The sequence below is a fragment of the Octopus sinensis genome, linkage group LG19, assembly GCF_006345805.1.
Source record: "Octopus sinensis linkage group LG19, ASM634580v1, whole genome shotgun sequence".
Taxonomy (NCBI): domain Eukaryota; kingdom Metazoa; phylum Mollusca; class Cephalopoda; order Octopoda; family Octopodidae; genus Octopus; species Octopus sinensis.
The window spans coordinates 45265634-45280633 of record NC_043015.1 but is presented as its reverse complement, the minus strand read 5'-3'; the positions used below and the strand labels follow the sequence as shown (position 1 = coordinate 45280633).

The following is a 15000-nucleotide window of genomic DNA, read 5'->3' as shown; positions in this document are numbered from 1 at the left end:
TTTCAATTACATTAAATATAACAAAGAATTTAGTAAAATAACTTAGTTATCATTCAGATAGTGTTAGGAACATAAATTGTGACTAAGGTTTGGTGGGAGATTTTAGTTCAAAACTTTTGAAAACAAAACTTTTGTACTCAGAGCCAGAACCGGTTTCAGCCGGGTTGGTAACGAAAGGGTTAAACACTCCCCGTGTTTTATCTCTTACAAGGGTGGAGTTCCAATAGTTTGAACGAATGCCACTTCTCTGCTCCCTATAAATCATCCCTACATTCACATCCCTTACAATAATAATGAAAAAAAATAATAATAAATATCAACTCTACTACCACCACCACCACCAACACCATCAGCTCTGCCCAAAATTAAGACTGTCCCTTAATGCTCCTTCATTTTCTTGTTCATAGAACAGTGTGGGAAAGAGAGAGGAGGGGTTGCTCTCCAGAGTAGGTTATAGGGTGTTGTGTTCAATGTGTTGTGTTCTGATCTTCAGACTCAAGTGGAAATTATGTAGCAGACTGATTTGGCAGGCGATGAACTGTAAAGTACAGAAGATATTGGCCATGGTGGTGTTGTTTGTTGTTGTTGTTTTCTTCCTGTGTGTGTGTGTGTGTGTGCATGCATGCGTGTTTGTTTGTATAGGAAGTAGTCTGTGTTGATAAACGAAACACAATCTCCGACCTAAGTTTACTATTTGGAAAGTATGTGTTTTGGGTGTTTGTGTTTATGTGTGTGCTCTTGTGAATTGTGTCTGGATATGTTTTGGTAGGTGCATTTTTTTTCAGTGTGTGTGTATTTGTGTCTGTGTGTATTTGTGTCTGTGTGTATTTGTGTGAGTGTGTATTTGTGTGTGTTTGACAATGTATTAAGTTAAGTCGGGATGATGGCATGAAATCAAGGGTGAGAGAGACGGACAGACAGACAGATGGGGAAAGAGAAATAGAAAGAGAGTAAAAAAAGTTGAACCATGTTTAAAAATTTGGTGTGGATGATTCTGATATCTGTAAAATGTAGCAACTTGAGTGACATCTTCCAAACAAGAGACCATTGAAAAGTAGCTGAAGAAACACATTTCATATGGTGAAAAGTTTCTGGGGCTCTTTTAGGGTTTTTTTTTTGTTTTTTGTTTTCTTCCTGGCACTAAACCAATATTGGTATATCCAGTAATCTTACACCACATCTGCTACTACTCCTTCTTTTACTTTATGTAAACTAGTGTGTTTTGCTATACATTTTTTTATTCTTTTACCCCTCTCCCTCTTTAACATCCCTTTTCTCTCACTTTCTCTTTCTCTCTCTTTCTCTCTCTCTCTCTCTCTCTCTCTCTTGCTCCACCCATCCTTCTCCTGTATTCTTCCTCTTGACTGGTTCCATACCATTAGTGCTAAAAGAGTTGAGATTCACAGAATAATTAAAGTTTGTGTCACTTGGCTGAAAGTCCTGAGTTTGTACTGGGAAACGTACTGAAATCTCTCGCTTCAATCTAGCCATTATTCATCATCATAAGCTTCCTTCCCAACCACAGGGTTTTGGGTTCAGTCCTACTGTGTGGCATGTCTTCTGCTATAGCTCTGGGCTGACCAAAGCCCAGTGAGTGGATTTGGTTGACTGAAACTGAAAGAGGCTTGTCGTATATATATATATTTACATATATATATTAAATTAGAGATAAAACCACTATTAGGCAAATCAAACAGTGAAAAACATAAACCAAAATATAGAAATAAAATTAATTAATATAATATACAAAATATATAAAATTCAAAATTTAAATTATTTAAATTTAAAGCTAAAATTAAAAAAAATTTTTAATTATTAATTTATACTTTTTATATATATATATATTTTTTTTCATTATTTTTATTTTTATTATTATTTTTATTTTTTTAAAATATATATAACTTTCAAAAAGTATTAAAAAGTTTAATATAAGATAAAAAGTATATATGTGTGAATATTTGTGTGTGTGTCTTTGTATCTGTGTTTGTACCCCACCACTGTTTGATAACCAGTGGCAGATGTCTTCTACAATAGCCATGGGCTGACCAAAGCTTTGTGAGTGGATTTGGTTGATGGAAACTGGAAGAAGCCTGTTATGCACGCGAGTGTGTGTGTGTGTGTCTTAGAGTCTTTGTTTGTCCCCCGCCCACTACTTGACAACCAGTGTTGGTTTGTTTACATCCCTCTAGCTTAGCTGTTCAAGAAAAGGGACTGATAGAATATGTAAGTCAGGCTATAGTAGAAGACACTTCCCCAAGATACCATGCAGTGGGACTGAACCCGGAACCATGTGGTTCGTAAGCAATCTACTTACCACACAGCCACTCCTGCGCCTTTGGTTATATAAATCTAATCATTCAGGACTGACCCGGGGCTAAACTACGACAACAACAACAGCAGCAACAAGCCGCCGTATCAATCATATTTGGAAAGAGAGATTTATCTTTCGGTCATTTAATACTATTGAAATCACAAAGAGATAGAGACAGAGAGAGTCTCTCGCTCACACACACACACACACACACACACACACAAAGTCATGCAGATGTTTGTGAACTGGAAAAGATTATGCGTATTAGCAACTTGATATCGCATCAATTGCAGTCAGTTTGATAAATCACTGTTTTCGTTTCTGATAACTTAACAATAATACCTAACAGCCATTCTTGACATGAATGGATATTCTGCTCAAGGCACTTGTGGACCTTTTGAAGAATCCATATTCTGTGGGCAACAGATTAAGTCTATCACCCGAGATGAGTTACAGTTCATCGGACTGATGTCTACATCATCTGGACCATCTATGCATTACAAGAAAAGTATGAGAATTTTTTGCTCTTCTTGTGAATTAAAAAAACAAAAATGAAAATAATAATTTAAAAAAAATATTGCTGTTCATTATTTGTTTCTTTATTGCCCACAGGCGGCTAAACATAGAAGGGACAAACAAGGACAGACAAAGGGATTAAGTCGATTACATCGACCCCGAAAGGATGAAAGGCAAAGTTGACCTAGGCAGGATTTGAACTCAGAACGAAGCGGCAGATGAAATACCTATTTCTTTATTACCCACAAGCGGCTAAACATAGAGGGGACAAATGAGGACAGACAAAAGGATTAAGGATGAAAGGCAAAGTTGACGTCGGCAGAATTTGAACTCAGAATGTAGCGGCAGACGAAATACCTATTTCTTTACTACCCACAAGGGGCTAAACATAGAGGGGACAAACGAGGACAGACAAAGGGATTAAGTCGATTATATCGACCCCAGTGCGTAACTGGTACTTATTTAATCGACCCCGAAAGGATGAAAGGCAAAGTCGACCTCAGTGGAATTTGAACTCAGAATGTAGCATCAGATGTAATACCACTAAGGATTTCGCCCGGTGTGCTAACGATTCTGCCAGCTCACTGCAATTCCTTATTATTCCCAAGACAAAGGCAGCAAGCTGGCAGAATCATTAATGAGCTGGACAAAATGCTTAGTGATATTTCTTTTGGTTCTCTACATTCCGGGTTCAAATTCTGCTAAATTCTTTGCAGAGTCAATAAAATAAGTGCCAGTTAAGTACTGGGGTTGATGGAATTGACTCCCACCAATCCCTACTCCCCACAAAATTTCAGGCTTTTTGTCTATAATGAAAGGGATTATTATTTCCAAGATGGCAAACTGGCAGAATTATCAGAGTGTTGGACAAAATGCTTTGCAGTATTTCTTTTTGAATCATTAGATTCTGGGTTCAAATTCTATCCAGGCTGACTTTGCCTTTCATCCTTTCAGGGCCAATAAAATAGATACCAGTTAAGTACTGGGGCGGGGGTCAATGAAAACAACTCACTCACTCCTCCTCTCACTAAAATTGCTGGCTTTGCCAAAATTGAAAAGAATTATTAATCCTAACCATTGATGAAATCATGACATTGGACCCCAAGTCTTTGATGTATCATTTGGTTATTGAAACAGCAATTATAAGCAGTTATTTACATGTATCTGTGTATGGGTTCTTCATCAGCTGCATGATAAAAGTACATCTTTCATAATGATCTGTCTCTGTTGGTTACCTACCCCCAAGCAAAAAGAAAAAAAATCTGGTCCTGACACATGAGTCATTATCATCATCATCATCATCATTGTTTTAACTTCCTCTTTTCCATGGTTATTATTATTATTATTATTATTATTATTATTATAAGGTGTCGAGCTGGCACAGTTTTTGGCACGCCAGGTGAAATGCTTAACAGTATTTCGTCTACTGCTACATTCTGAGTTCAAATTCCACCGAGGTTGACTTTGCCTTTCAGGGTCGATTAAATAAGTACCAGTTATGCACTGGGGTCTATGTGATCAACTTAATCCTATCCCCCACATTTGAGGCCTTGTGCTTCCAGTAGAAACAATTATTATTATTATTATTATTATTGAGTGAGGGAGTAGTGCATGCCATCAAAGTGACACTGGGGTAAAATATACGATGCCCAGTATACCCATCATGACTACCCATCTGACAAGGGTACACCAGGAACATGCATCCCAACCATATATGCATGACATGGTGATCTCATATGAAGATGAAGAGCACCTGACCTTGCAGGTGGGAGCCCAGTTAGAATTATTTCCTTCTTTCTTCAAATTTTCTTCCGTTTCTTGCCGAGTGTTTTCCGTACACCTAGGGCAGAGAAGCTCATTGTATGTATTCCCAGATTACACATGCAAATTATTATTATTATTATTATTACTACTACTACTACTACTACTACTACTACTATATCATTATTATTATTATATTATTATTATTATTATTATTATTATTATTGTTCAAAAGCTATTTCATACTAATTCAATTAACAGAGACATTATCCTGATATTTTCAAATCTCAAAAATCTTTCTTAGGGGTCTTGCAGAATACAGGTTCCAATTGCAGTATCCTTCACCCTTGTACATAGTAGTTTGAGTGTTGTGTCAAGTGCACCAGTTAACCACAAAAACAACTGTCGTCTTTGTGTGCAACAATCTTTATAGCTCTCTGGCTAGATCCTGGTATTTCTCAGTTTTCTTAAATTCATTTGATATCCACTCTACAATTATGTGGCATTCATAGTATTTGATCTTACACTGTTTTTTTTTCTGTCCTCTTAGGTTATACCTAGTCTCACTGCTTTAATAATTTGATCAATCTCTATGGAAAAATCTCACAAAATCCTCTAATTCTCATTCACCAGCACAGCTGCTGACTCACCGTCATATCTCTTTTCCCTCACTTCAAATTCACCAGTTTGGCTAACGTCCTAATGCATTCTTTTTCCAACACAGCCATGCCCATGCTTATATTCTTTTTGTGCTAGCTTACTGCACTCACTAGAAAGATGGTTAACATTTTCATCCTTTCTCCATACAATCTGTATTTTCTGACTGAGTTTTATCAATCTTTGTCTTTATCAAGTTCATTCTAATGGCTTGTTTTTAAACAGTTATAACCAGGGACTCAGTTTTCTTTCCAGGTTACCCTCTGTCAGGCACAACCAGCATTCTTTACTTCTAACATTCTCAGCTTGTTGCATGAATTGGTTATGTAATTCTTTCTCTTTCCAGCTTTTTGTCCAGCCATTCTTCTTTCTGTTCTTGAATTTTCCTACTGTTTTGGTGACATTTTGGATATCTCTGGTTAGAGATAATATTATTTCCTCACTATAAGCAACATAGTTCTTCAAACCCAATATCAGAGTACTGATGGTGTCTTCTGTGCTTAAAAAATCCCTACCTCCTTTCTTTCTTTCTTGGTAAGTAGAGCTGATGATACTCCTTTTAAGGAGCTGCCCTTAATACATTGTGTCCCTAGTTCTATCCACTTCCTGTAGCTTCCTTTTGTCCACTGTAGAAAGGAAGCAGAGTATCTCAGTATTGGCATGGCCCCTTTATCTACTGCCTTGATGACATTCCCTCCAGTTAGTTTTGTTTCAAGCACTTTATTAATCCTTCTGTAATCTTTGGAGACTTTGTCCCTTATTTTCCTTTCCATTACCATGTCATCCTATTGTACTCCTAGGTATTTGTATCCTTCTTGGTCTCTGAACACCTCTTTATAATCATAATTAAAACTGCATATTTTTTCACCCCAAACTGCATACCAATATCCTATGTCAAATGTAATGCTTATTCATTAACATTGCTTTGAATTAATCATGGATAATCTAGCTTCAAGACTTCATTGGGGTGATTGCTTATTTTTAGAACGACAATGTAAGGTAAATACGAAAGGTCGAATCTGGTCAGTTTGAATATAAAACAGGTGGAATATTTAGGCCAAATATAGCCATTTTAAATGCCAAAGGGCTAAATATTCTTACTTATTTGGACAAGAAAATCCTGGTTTTCCATATATAGCAAACAATTTAACCCTTTATTACCAACCCGGCTGAAACTGCCTCTGGCTCTGTAGTACAAATGTCTTGTTTTCTTAAGTTCTGAATTAAAATTTTCCACCAAACTTTAGTCACAATTTACATTACTAACACTAGCTTAATGGTAACTAAGTTATTTTTCTAAAATCTTTGTTATATCTAAAATAATTGAAAGAAACACAGAGCATCTCAAAATAAATATGGTAACGAAAGGGTTAATTCCCCCCTGGGTTTTTAGTAAGCTTGTAGGCAGGACTGGATTTTCTCAGTATGCTTGTCAGAGGAATTGACTTAGCCTTGAAAAGTAATGGAAAGAGCGAGTCTCCTTGCAATATTCTCCTCTGTATTTCCATATTTTAGTTTTATTTCCTGCAATTTCCTTTCTTTTTTAAAAAAAAATTGTTAATTTTCTCTTTGAACTTTAGTGTCATCAGGCATTCCAAAAAACCAACAGTATATTGTTGTTATTATCATTATCATTATTATTATTATTATTATTATTATTATTATTATTATGGCAAGCTGACTGAATTGTTAACATGTCGGGCAAAATGCTTAGCAGCATTTCGTCTGTCTTTACATTCTGAGTTCAAATTCCGCCGTGATTGACTTTGCCTTTTGGGGTCGATAAATTAAGTATCAGTTGAGCCCTGGGGTCAGTGTAATCGGCTTAACCCCTCCTCCTAAATTTCAGGCCTTGTGCCTATAGCAGAAAAGATTATCATTATATTTTATTTATTTATTTATTTATTATTATTATTATTATTATTATTATTATTATTATTCAAGGCGGTGAGTTGACAGAACCATTACTGTGCCATACAAAATGCTTAGTGACATTTCTTCCTGCTATTTACATTCCTGAGTTCAAAGGCCACTGAGGTCAACTTACCTTTTATCTTTTAGGGTAATTTTTCTTTTTGTTAGGTTTGCCATTCAGAAAATCTCGTGGGCCACATGCAGCTCTCGGGCCACAGTTTACCCATGACTGCCATATAGTATGATTTGTGGGAGATTTAGCTGTTATTTCTTGCAGGCTGAGCAGCCATGTGCAGTCTCCCCTATTTTCTTGGATAAAAATACCTGTCAATTTGATGGATTATGCTTCTTCCCCCCCTCTTTCTCTCTCTCTCTCTCTCTCTCTCTCTCTTCTCTCTCTCTCTCTCTCTCTCTCGCTCGCTCGCAAATATATATCCTCATGCCAGTTTTAGAGATTATTGATAATATTATTGGTTGATAAGTTGTTGTGGATTAGCAAAGATATTGGCATATTGAACTAAATGAGTCTTAGTATTTAGTTGCATCTTTGTCTGTTTGATGTGCAAATCTCTCTGGAGAGCGTTGTTATGATGTCTAGCAGTATATATAACATGTATGGTAGTTGAATGGATCAATAAAGTCTTTAACCCTTTCGTTACCAACCTGGCTGAAACCAGCTCTGGTTCTGAGTACAAATGTCATGTTTTCATGAGTTTTGAATTAAAATCTTCCACCAAACCTTAGTCACAATTTATGTTCCTAACACTAGTTGAATGATAACTAAGTTATTTTACTAAATTCTTTGTTATATTTAACCCTTTCATTATCAATCCGGCTGAAACTGGCTCTGAGTACAAAATTTCTTGTTTTCATAAGTTTATAATTAAAATCTTCCACCAAACTTTAGTCACAATTTATGTTCCTAACACTAGCTTAATGATAACCAAGTTATTTTACTAAATTCTTTGTTATATTTAAAGTAATTGAAAGAAATACAGAGCATCTCAAAATAAATACAGTAACAAAAGGGTTAAGATGAGGTTTCAACCCAATACATCAATCTAGAGTATAGTGGGCTCCAAGAAGGAGGCGGTGACTATCTGTTAGACCCTTCCCTGACAAAAAAGAAGAAAACTCACAGCCACCCTTGCCCCTCAATTTTAAGTCTACATGTTCCACCCCATTACAAACCCAAAGGCTTTTGCCAATTTGAGAAATGCCTATTATTGGTTGAGGAGTGGGGGGAAAAAGTAATGTGACAAAGGGCCACCCATCCATTTACCTACCTACCTACACACCCAAAGATGAACCTGATCTTTGATGAATTGGGCAGTGGTGGGGGGGGGGAGAAAGGGGGACCCTCACAGAAAAGAAGAGGAAACAACACAAAGACCGTTGGGGACATGTTGTACACTCTCATCAAAGCCTTTACAAGTTTCATTTATTATCTGTCATCATCGTTATCATTTTTCAAACTCATATCATCATCATCATCATCATTATCATTGTCATCACCATCATCATTATTGTTTTAATGTCAGGTTTTCCATGCTGGAGTGCACAGATGGCCAAACTGATAGGGTACCCAGCAACCAAGCAGCAAGTGAGCAGCTCATATCCTGTCCCCAGCACTGTGAGGTGTCTGTGGCTAAGACACCTGACTCTCAACAGCAGTTCAGTCCACCCAGCCCTAGGTATGTACTGCAGGGTGGTTTAATTCACTGCTGTTTTACAACAGTGGCATCAGCAACACTGTGGAATGGACAAGTATTTCTTTTGCTCACTGTGTTGAGTTCAATTTCTCTTATAGGCATGAGATGGGAGGGTAACATTTTTGCAGTCAACTAGAAACTTATTTAAGGGTATCAGTGTAGATTTTTTTTTTTTTTTATCTAATACTAGGCTGTAGAGAAGTATTAACCTGTCTAGATAGCTTTCCATATCAGCATGAATTTTGTATGTCCATTCCACAGCAAATCTTTAGCTGCATCAGTTCTGCATCATTATATTCTTTGAGGGGACCAGTGTTCTTAGAAAATAATGCTCCACCTTTACACATGTCAGAATTTGTTTTTTTTCAGATAGAGTTTTTTGTTTGTTCTTTTTTCTTTAAAGTGAATAATGATTTTAGCAGGATGAGTAGTTTAATTGAATCATCTCCATTATATATGACTTGTATTTATTTAATTGAATCCCACTAGAAGGGTAAATGGCAAAGCTAATCACCTAACAGAATTTGAACTCAAGTAGTGGAAAAATGTAGCTTTGCCAACATAATAATAATAATAATAATAATAATAGACAAGACGAAGAGCGCGATGCGATTGCAATAGATATTTTATTGGTTGACTGATATTTCAACAGCAAGCCTGTCTTTGTTGAGTTCAAAATAAAAAGTGATAAAAATTCAAAATTATAGAAATTCAAATCTAAAGTAAGAATGAGAGCAACCAGCATCCACACGTTGATGGAGTGACATCCTCAGTCTTTAAGTTTCAATTTTATAACTGGCAAAAAGAAAAAAGAGAGAGAAAAGGAAAGGAAAAAGAAGAATATTTAATCAAACAGTTTTGTATAAATTTGATGATAGTCTCCTGTCATTTTATTCATTCCTCCAGGGTATGATATTAATAACCTGCAAACATATTTCTCCTCATGCATTTTGAGTATTGAAAGTGAAGCAGATTCAGATTATTTTCTGGGAATATGCACTTTCAAATCTTTCAAAATTGCAGCCATTTGAAGCAAAATGTTTGGCAAGTTCTGTCGAACTACTCTTATTTTGCCTTATTTTGCCCAGTATACCCATCATGACTACCCATCTGATAAGGGTACACCAGGCACATGCATCACAACCAGATGTGTGCGACATGGTGATCTCATATCAAGATAAACAACTCAGTTAGAATTTTCTTCTGGTCGAGTAGCCCATCCCGCTCAAAAGGTCCCTGTTTAAGGATGTTGAACAAACCACCCATGTTTCCAAAGGTGAATTATCCAAACCCGAAAGAATTCCTTTCAACACACAGCTATGATGCTCCCCCACTACTTCTACTCGTGATCAGAGATGCACATGTCGTCAGCCACTAAGGGACATGGTCAATTGGTTGAGGTCAAACAACTGACAAGCAAATCTGTGGTACTGAGCAGAATATTTGCTGTAGCCCATCTTTTATACCAAGACAAAACAATGTACATGATAACACTTCCAATCAGTTAAGATCAGAAGCCACGAGAGCCACTGTCTGGTACTGCATCAGGGCATTTATCATTATTATTATTATTATCATCATTATTATTATTATTATAGTCAGTCTGTATATGGTGGGTTTTAAGTGCACTTTCACACCTCACTGGTTGAACACTCAGAGCTTAACACTCATCTTCAAGTGTAACTTGATGCTAAGCTCTATGAAATATTCAAACCACCCTCCCCTTTTTTTTTTCTTCTTCTTAAACTATAAAAATCTCCAGCATAACTCTGTGGCTGTGCAAATTAGCCCGAGTCTATACTTGTAACTATGATTTACTATGAAAATATTGCAGTTGAAACCAAGATGTCAACTCAAATTAGGCAGCCGCATAATAAAAAAAAATAGTTATCATTCTGTTTAATTATAATCATTTTATTTTTTTAACTATCAGTTTGTTTACTTTGCTTGTGTGAACAGTATTACATATATATATATTTTTTTATATTCTTTCATAATTTGATATTGCTTCCCTTCTGTACTTTTCTTGGCATATTATTATCATCGTCATTATTATTGTTGTTATTATTATTATTATTATTATTATTATTATTATTATTATTATTATCATTATCATTACTATTATTATTGTTATTATTATTATCATTATTGTTTTGTTATTGCTATTATTATTATTATTATTCCTGTAATCAAAACACGTTGAAAATTAATATGATGTGGAATGTTTTTCTGTCCTTTTACTTTGTTTTGTTTTCTTCATTGCATTATCTATTTCAATATGGAGAAACTGTTTTAATTATAGTCCTAACCTTATGCATTACACACAAACACACACACACACACACACTTAATCGCTAGGCACCTAGCCTAGTGGTTAGAGTGTTTCGCTCACAATCAAGAAGAACGTGATTTTGAATACCGGACCAGACACTGCATTGCGTTTCTTGAGAACTCGTCGTTGTACATCTGTACAGATACACCTGATACAGCTTGGCACCAGTTATGTTGCAACTCATTTCTACAGCTGGGTGAATGGGGGCAACGGGAAATAAAGTACCTTGCTCAAGAACATGACACACTGCCCAGTTCAGGAATCAAACTCATAACCTCACGATCGTAAGCCCGACACCCTAATCACTGAGCCATGCACCTTCACACACATAAAAACTCTTGTTTCATTTGAGCGTGATCATTACCTGTGTCGCCTTACTAGCACTTGTGCTGGTGGCACGTGAAGAAACATTCGAGCGAGGTTGTTGCCAGTGCCGCTGGACTGGCTCCTGTGCAGGTGGCACATAAAAAGCACCATTTGAGCGTGACCGTTGCCAGTACCACCAAACTGGCCCCTGTGCCGGTGGCAGGTAAAAGCATCCACTACATTCTCGGAGTGGTTGGCATAAGGAAGGGCATCCAGCTGTAGAAACTCTGCCTGATCAGATTGGAGTCTGGTTCACCAGACCTCAGTCAAATCGTCCAACCCATGCTAGCATAGAAAGCAGACATTAAACGACGACGACGTCGATGATGATGATGATGATGATGATGATGATGATCACCATCATCATCATCATCAACAGCAACAACTGTTCTTTCTCTAATATTACAACTCCAGCACAAACATGTTCAAATTTAATGTAAATATAATATTCATTTTCAGCCCCTTTCCCTCCACAGTACTATATATAAGGAGCTATATCACCTTTTATTCATATAATTCTTTAGTCAATTTGTTCAGATTTAGACACATACACACAGACATATATTTTGCCTCTTAAAGTGTCACATTCATAAATTCGGTGGAGATTTTCTTTTTTTTTTTACTGAACCACACACACACACATTGCCAAAACTGGAAAGAAATATAATTTCCAAGAAATCATACATTATCAGACAGGCTGCTGCTGCTGCTAATGACAACCAGGATCTAGAAAACAATTATAGTTTGGCCTAGAAACTATACAAGAACTGTAACAGCAAGTCTTCTGAATATGATTCCTGCAAATCACATTGTCAGTTCAGGAGATTAACATTTCCTGTCATGCTCTGTTAAGCCGTGTCTATTAACAAACATCAAGGCTAGTCTTGTTAAAGTGGTTGGTTTAAACATCGCAGTGTACTGTTTCTCTTATGGTCAGCTGCATATAGCCAGTCTATGGAGGCACAATGGCCCAGTGGTTAGGGCAGCGGACTCGCGGTTTCGATTCCCAGACTGGGCGTTGTGAGTGTTTATTGAGCGAAAACACCTAAAGCTCCACGAGGCTCCGGCAGGGATGGTGGTGATCCCTGCTGTACTCTTTCACCACAACTTTCTCTCACTCTTACTTCCTGTTTCTGTTGTACCTTGTATTTCAAAGGGCCGGCCTTGTCACTCTCCGTGTCACGCTGAATATCCCCGAGAACTACGTTAAGGGTACACGTGTCTGTGGAGTGCTCAGCCACTTACACGTTAATTTCACGAGCAGGCTGTTCCGTTGATCGGATCAACCGGAACTCTCGTCGTCGTACCCGACGGAGTGCTTCCACATAGCCAGTCTAGGTCGCCCACCTCGTGTAAGATAAACCAACAGCATTGTTTACCAAGAAACAGCATTATTATCATAGCTTTACTCTATCTTGTTTCATCTCAAATATATTGTCAGACAGTGGTTAGGATTTCTGGCTTTCACCCAGGGGGCCCGGGTTTGATTCCTGACATGGGAACTTGTTCATAGGCGTAGGAGTGGCTGTGTGGTAAGTAGCTTGCTTACGAACCACATGGTTCCAGATTCAGTCCCACTGCGAGGCACCTTGGACAAGTGTCTTCTACTATAGCCTCGGGCCGACCAAAGCCTTGTGAGTGGATTTGGTAGACGGAAACTGAAAGAAGCCGTTGTCATCATCATCATCATCATCATTTAGCGTCCGCTTTCCATGCTAGCATGGGTTGGACGGTTCAACTGGGGTCTGTGAAGCCAGAAAGCTGCATCAGGCCCAGTCTGATCTGGCAGTGTTTCTACGGCTGGATGCCCTTCCTAACGCCAACCACTCCGTGAGTGTAGTGGGTGCTTTTTACGTGCCACCCGCATATATATATATATATATATATATATATATATGTGTGTGTGTGTGTGTGTGTATATGTTTGTGTGTCTGTGTTTGTCCCCATAACATTCCTTGACAACCGATGCTGGTGTGTTTACATCCCCATAACTTAGTGAGTGGTTCAGCAATAGAGACTGATAGGTTAAGTACTAGGCTTACAAAGAATAAGTCATCATCACCACCACCATCATCATCATACATAGTATATTAATTTCTGATAGGGACACCGTATTTTGTCTTCTGGTGCTGAAGAAAGAGCAATAATTCCTGAAACGTGAATATACACCCATTACCTACTTTTCTTATCTTTGATGGCATTGTTTACATATATATATAAAATGTGGTAACTTGCAGTGCTGGCTCTGAGTTCTGTAGAACATCATCATCATCATCATTGTCATCATCCTTCAGACATTGGTGTCATCATCTTCATCATAAATAATCACCATTGCTATCATTATTCTTTGTCATCGTTGTCACCACTACTGCCATCATAGTCACCACCATCATCATCATCCTTATTCATCACCATCCAAGAATGCTTTCAATAATATGATACTGTATCAGTTTCAAATTTAGTTTATCATTTTGTACATCTTGTTTTTATTACATTTCCTACTCTCTCTCTCCCCTTCACCTTTCTTTCTCTTCATCAATGCATGCATACATATATATATATATATATATATATATATATATATCACTATGCTTTTTAATCTATTTGTCTGTCCATCTGTCTTTCTCTATATCTATCTCAAATTACTCCTTTATCACTTTATAATATATTATTCTACCATATGTTTTGTTGTTTAGTCTTCTGTATAAACATCACTTTCTCCACCTACATCGCTGCCACCTCGGCTTTCCTGCAAGACAAACACTTTAGACAAACAACACGGCACACCCTCACCCTCATACAGACAGACATACAAATACACCCACACACACAGACAAATACCTATGCACACATTCACACTGAAGCACATGTTATGCTATGTACTCACATACCCATACAAACTGGTGTATTCTTGTAAGCACACTAACACACGGATTATATGTACACACATAGACATTACAAATTTTTGAAATGTAGACATATCTACATATATTCATTATATTCTCTTATACATATTGTGTGTGTGTGTGTGTGTGTGTGTTCTTTTGCTTGTTTTTCAGTCTTTGCACTTTGGTCACGAAGAGTTTATTTAAACAAACCAAACCCACCAGTACTTATTTTAAGTCCATATTCTTGTGCTCTCCTTTTGACAAACTGCTATGTCAATACAAAGCAAACAAACCAACATCATTCACCAAACATAGAGAAACAAATACAATGATACATGTGGTAAAAAAAAAAAGCTCGCTTTCCAACCACATGGTTCCGGGTTCAGTCCCACTTGGGCAAGTGTCTTATTCTATTGCCTTGGGCCAAATAATGCCTTGTGAGTGGATTTGGTAGACAGAAACTGAAAGAAGTTCATTTTGTGTGTGCGTGTCTTGGTGTTGGTGTGTTTAGATCTCAGTCTCTTAGCAGTCTGACAAAAGTGA

At 37.2% G+C, this 15000-nt stretch overlaps 1 protein-coding gene across 1 annotated transcript in view; it reads left to right on the top strand.

Moving 5' to 3' along the window:
- Window positions 1-15000, top strand: part of LOC115221972 (tyrosine-protein kinase RYK) — a 140653-nt gene that overhangs the window by 87457 nt on the left and 38196 nt on the right. Inside the window, exon 6 of the mRNA XM_029792070.2 lies at window positions 8701-8853. Within this exon, the coding sequence (XP_029647930.2) occupies window positions 8701-8853 (153 nt within the window). The remainder of the gene's footprint in view (window positions 1-8700; window positions 8854-15000) is intronic.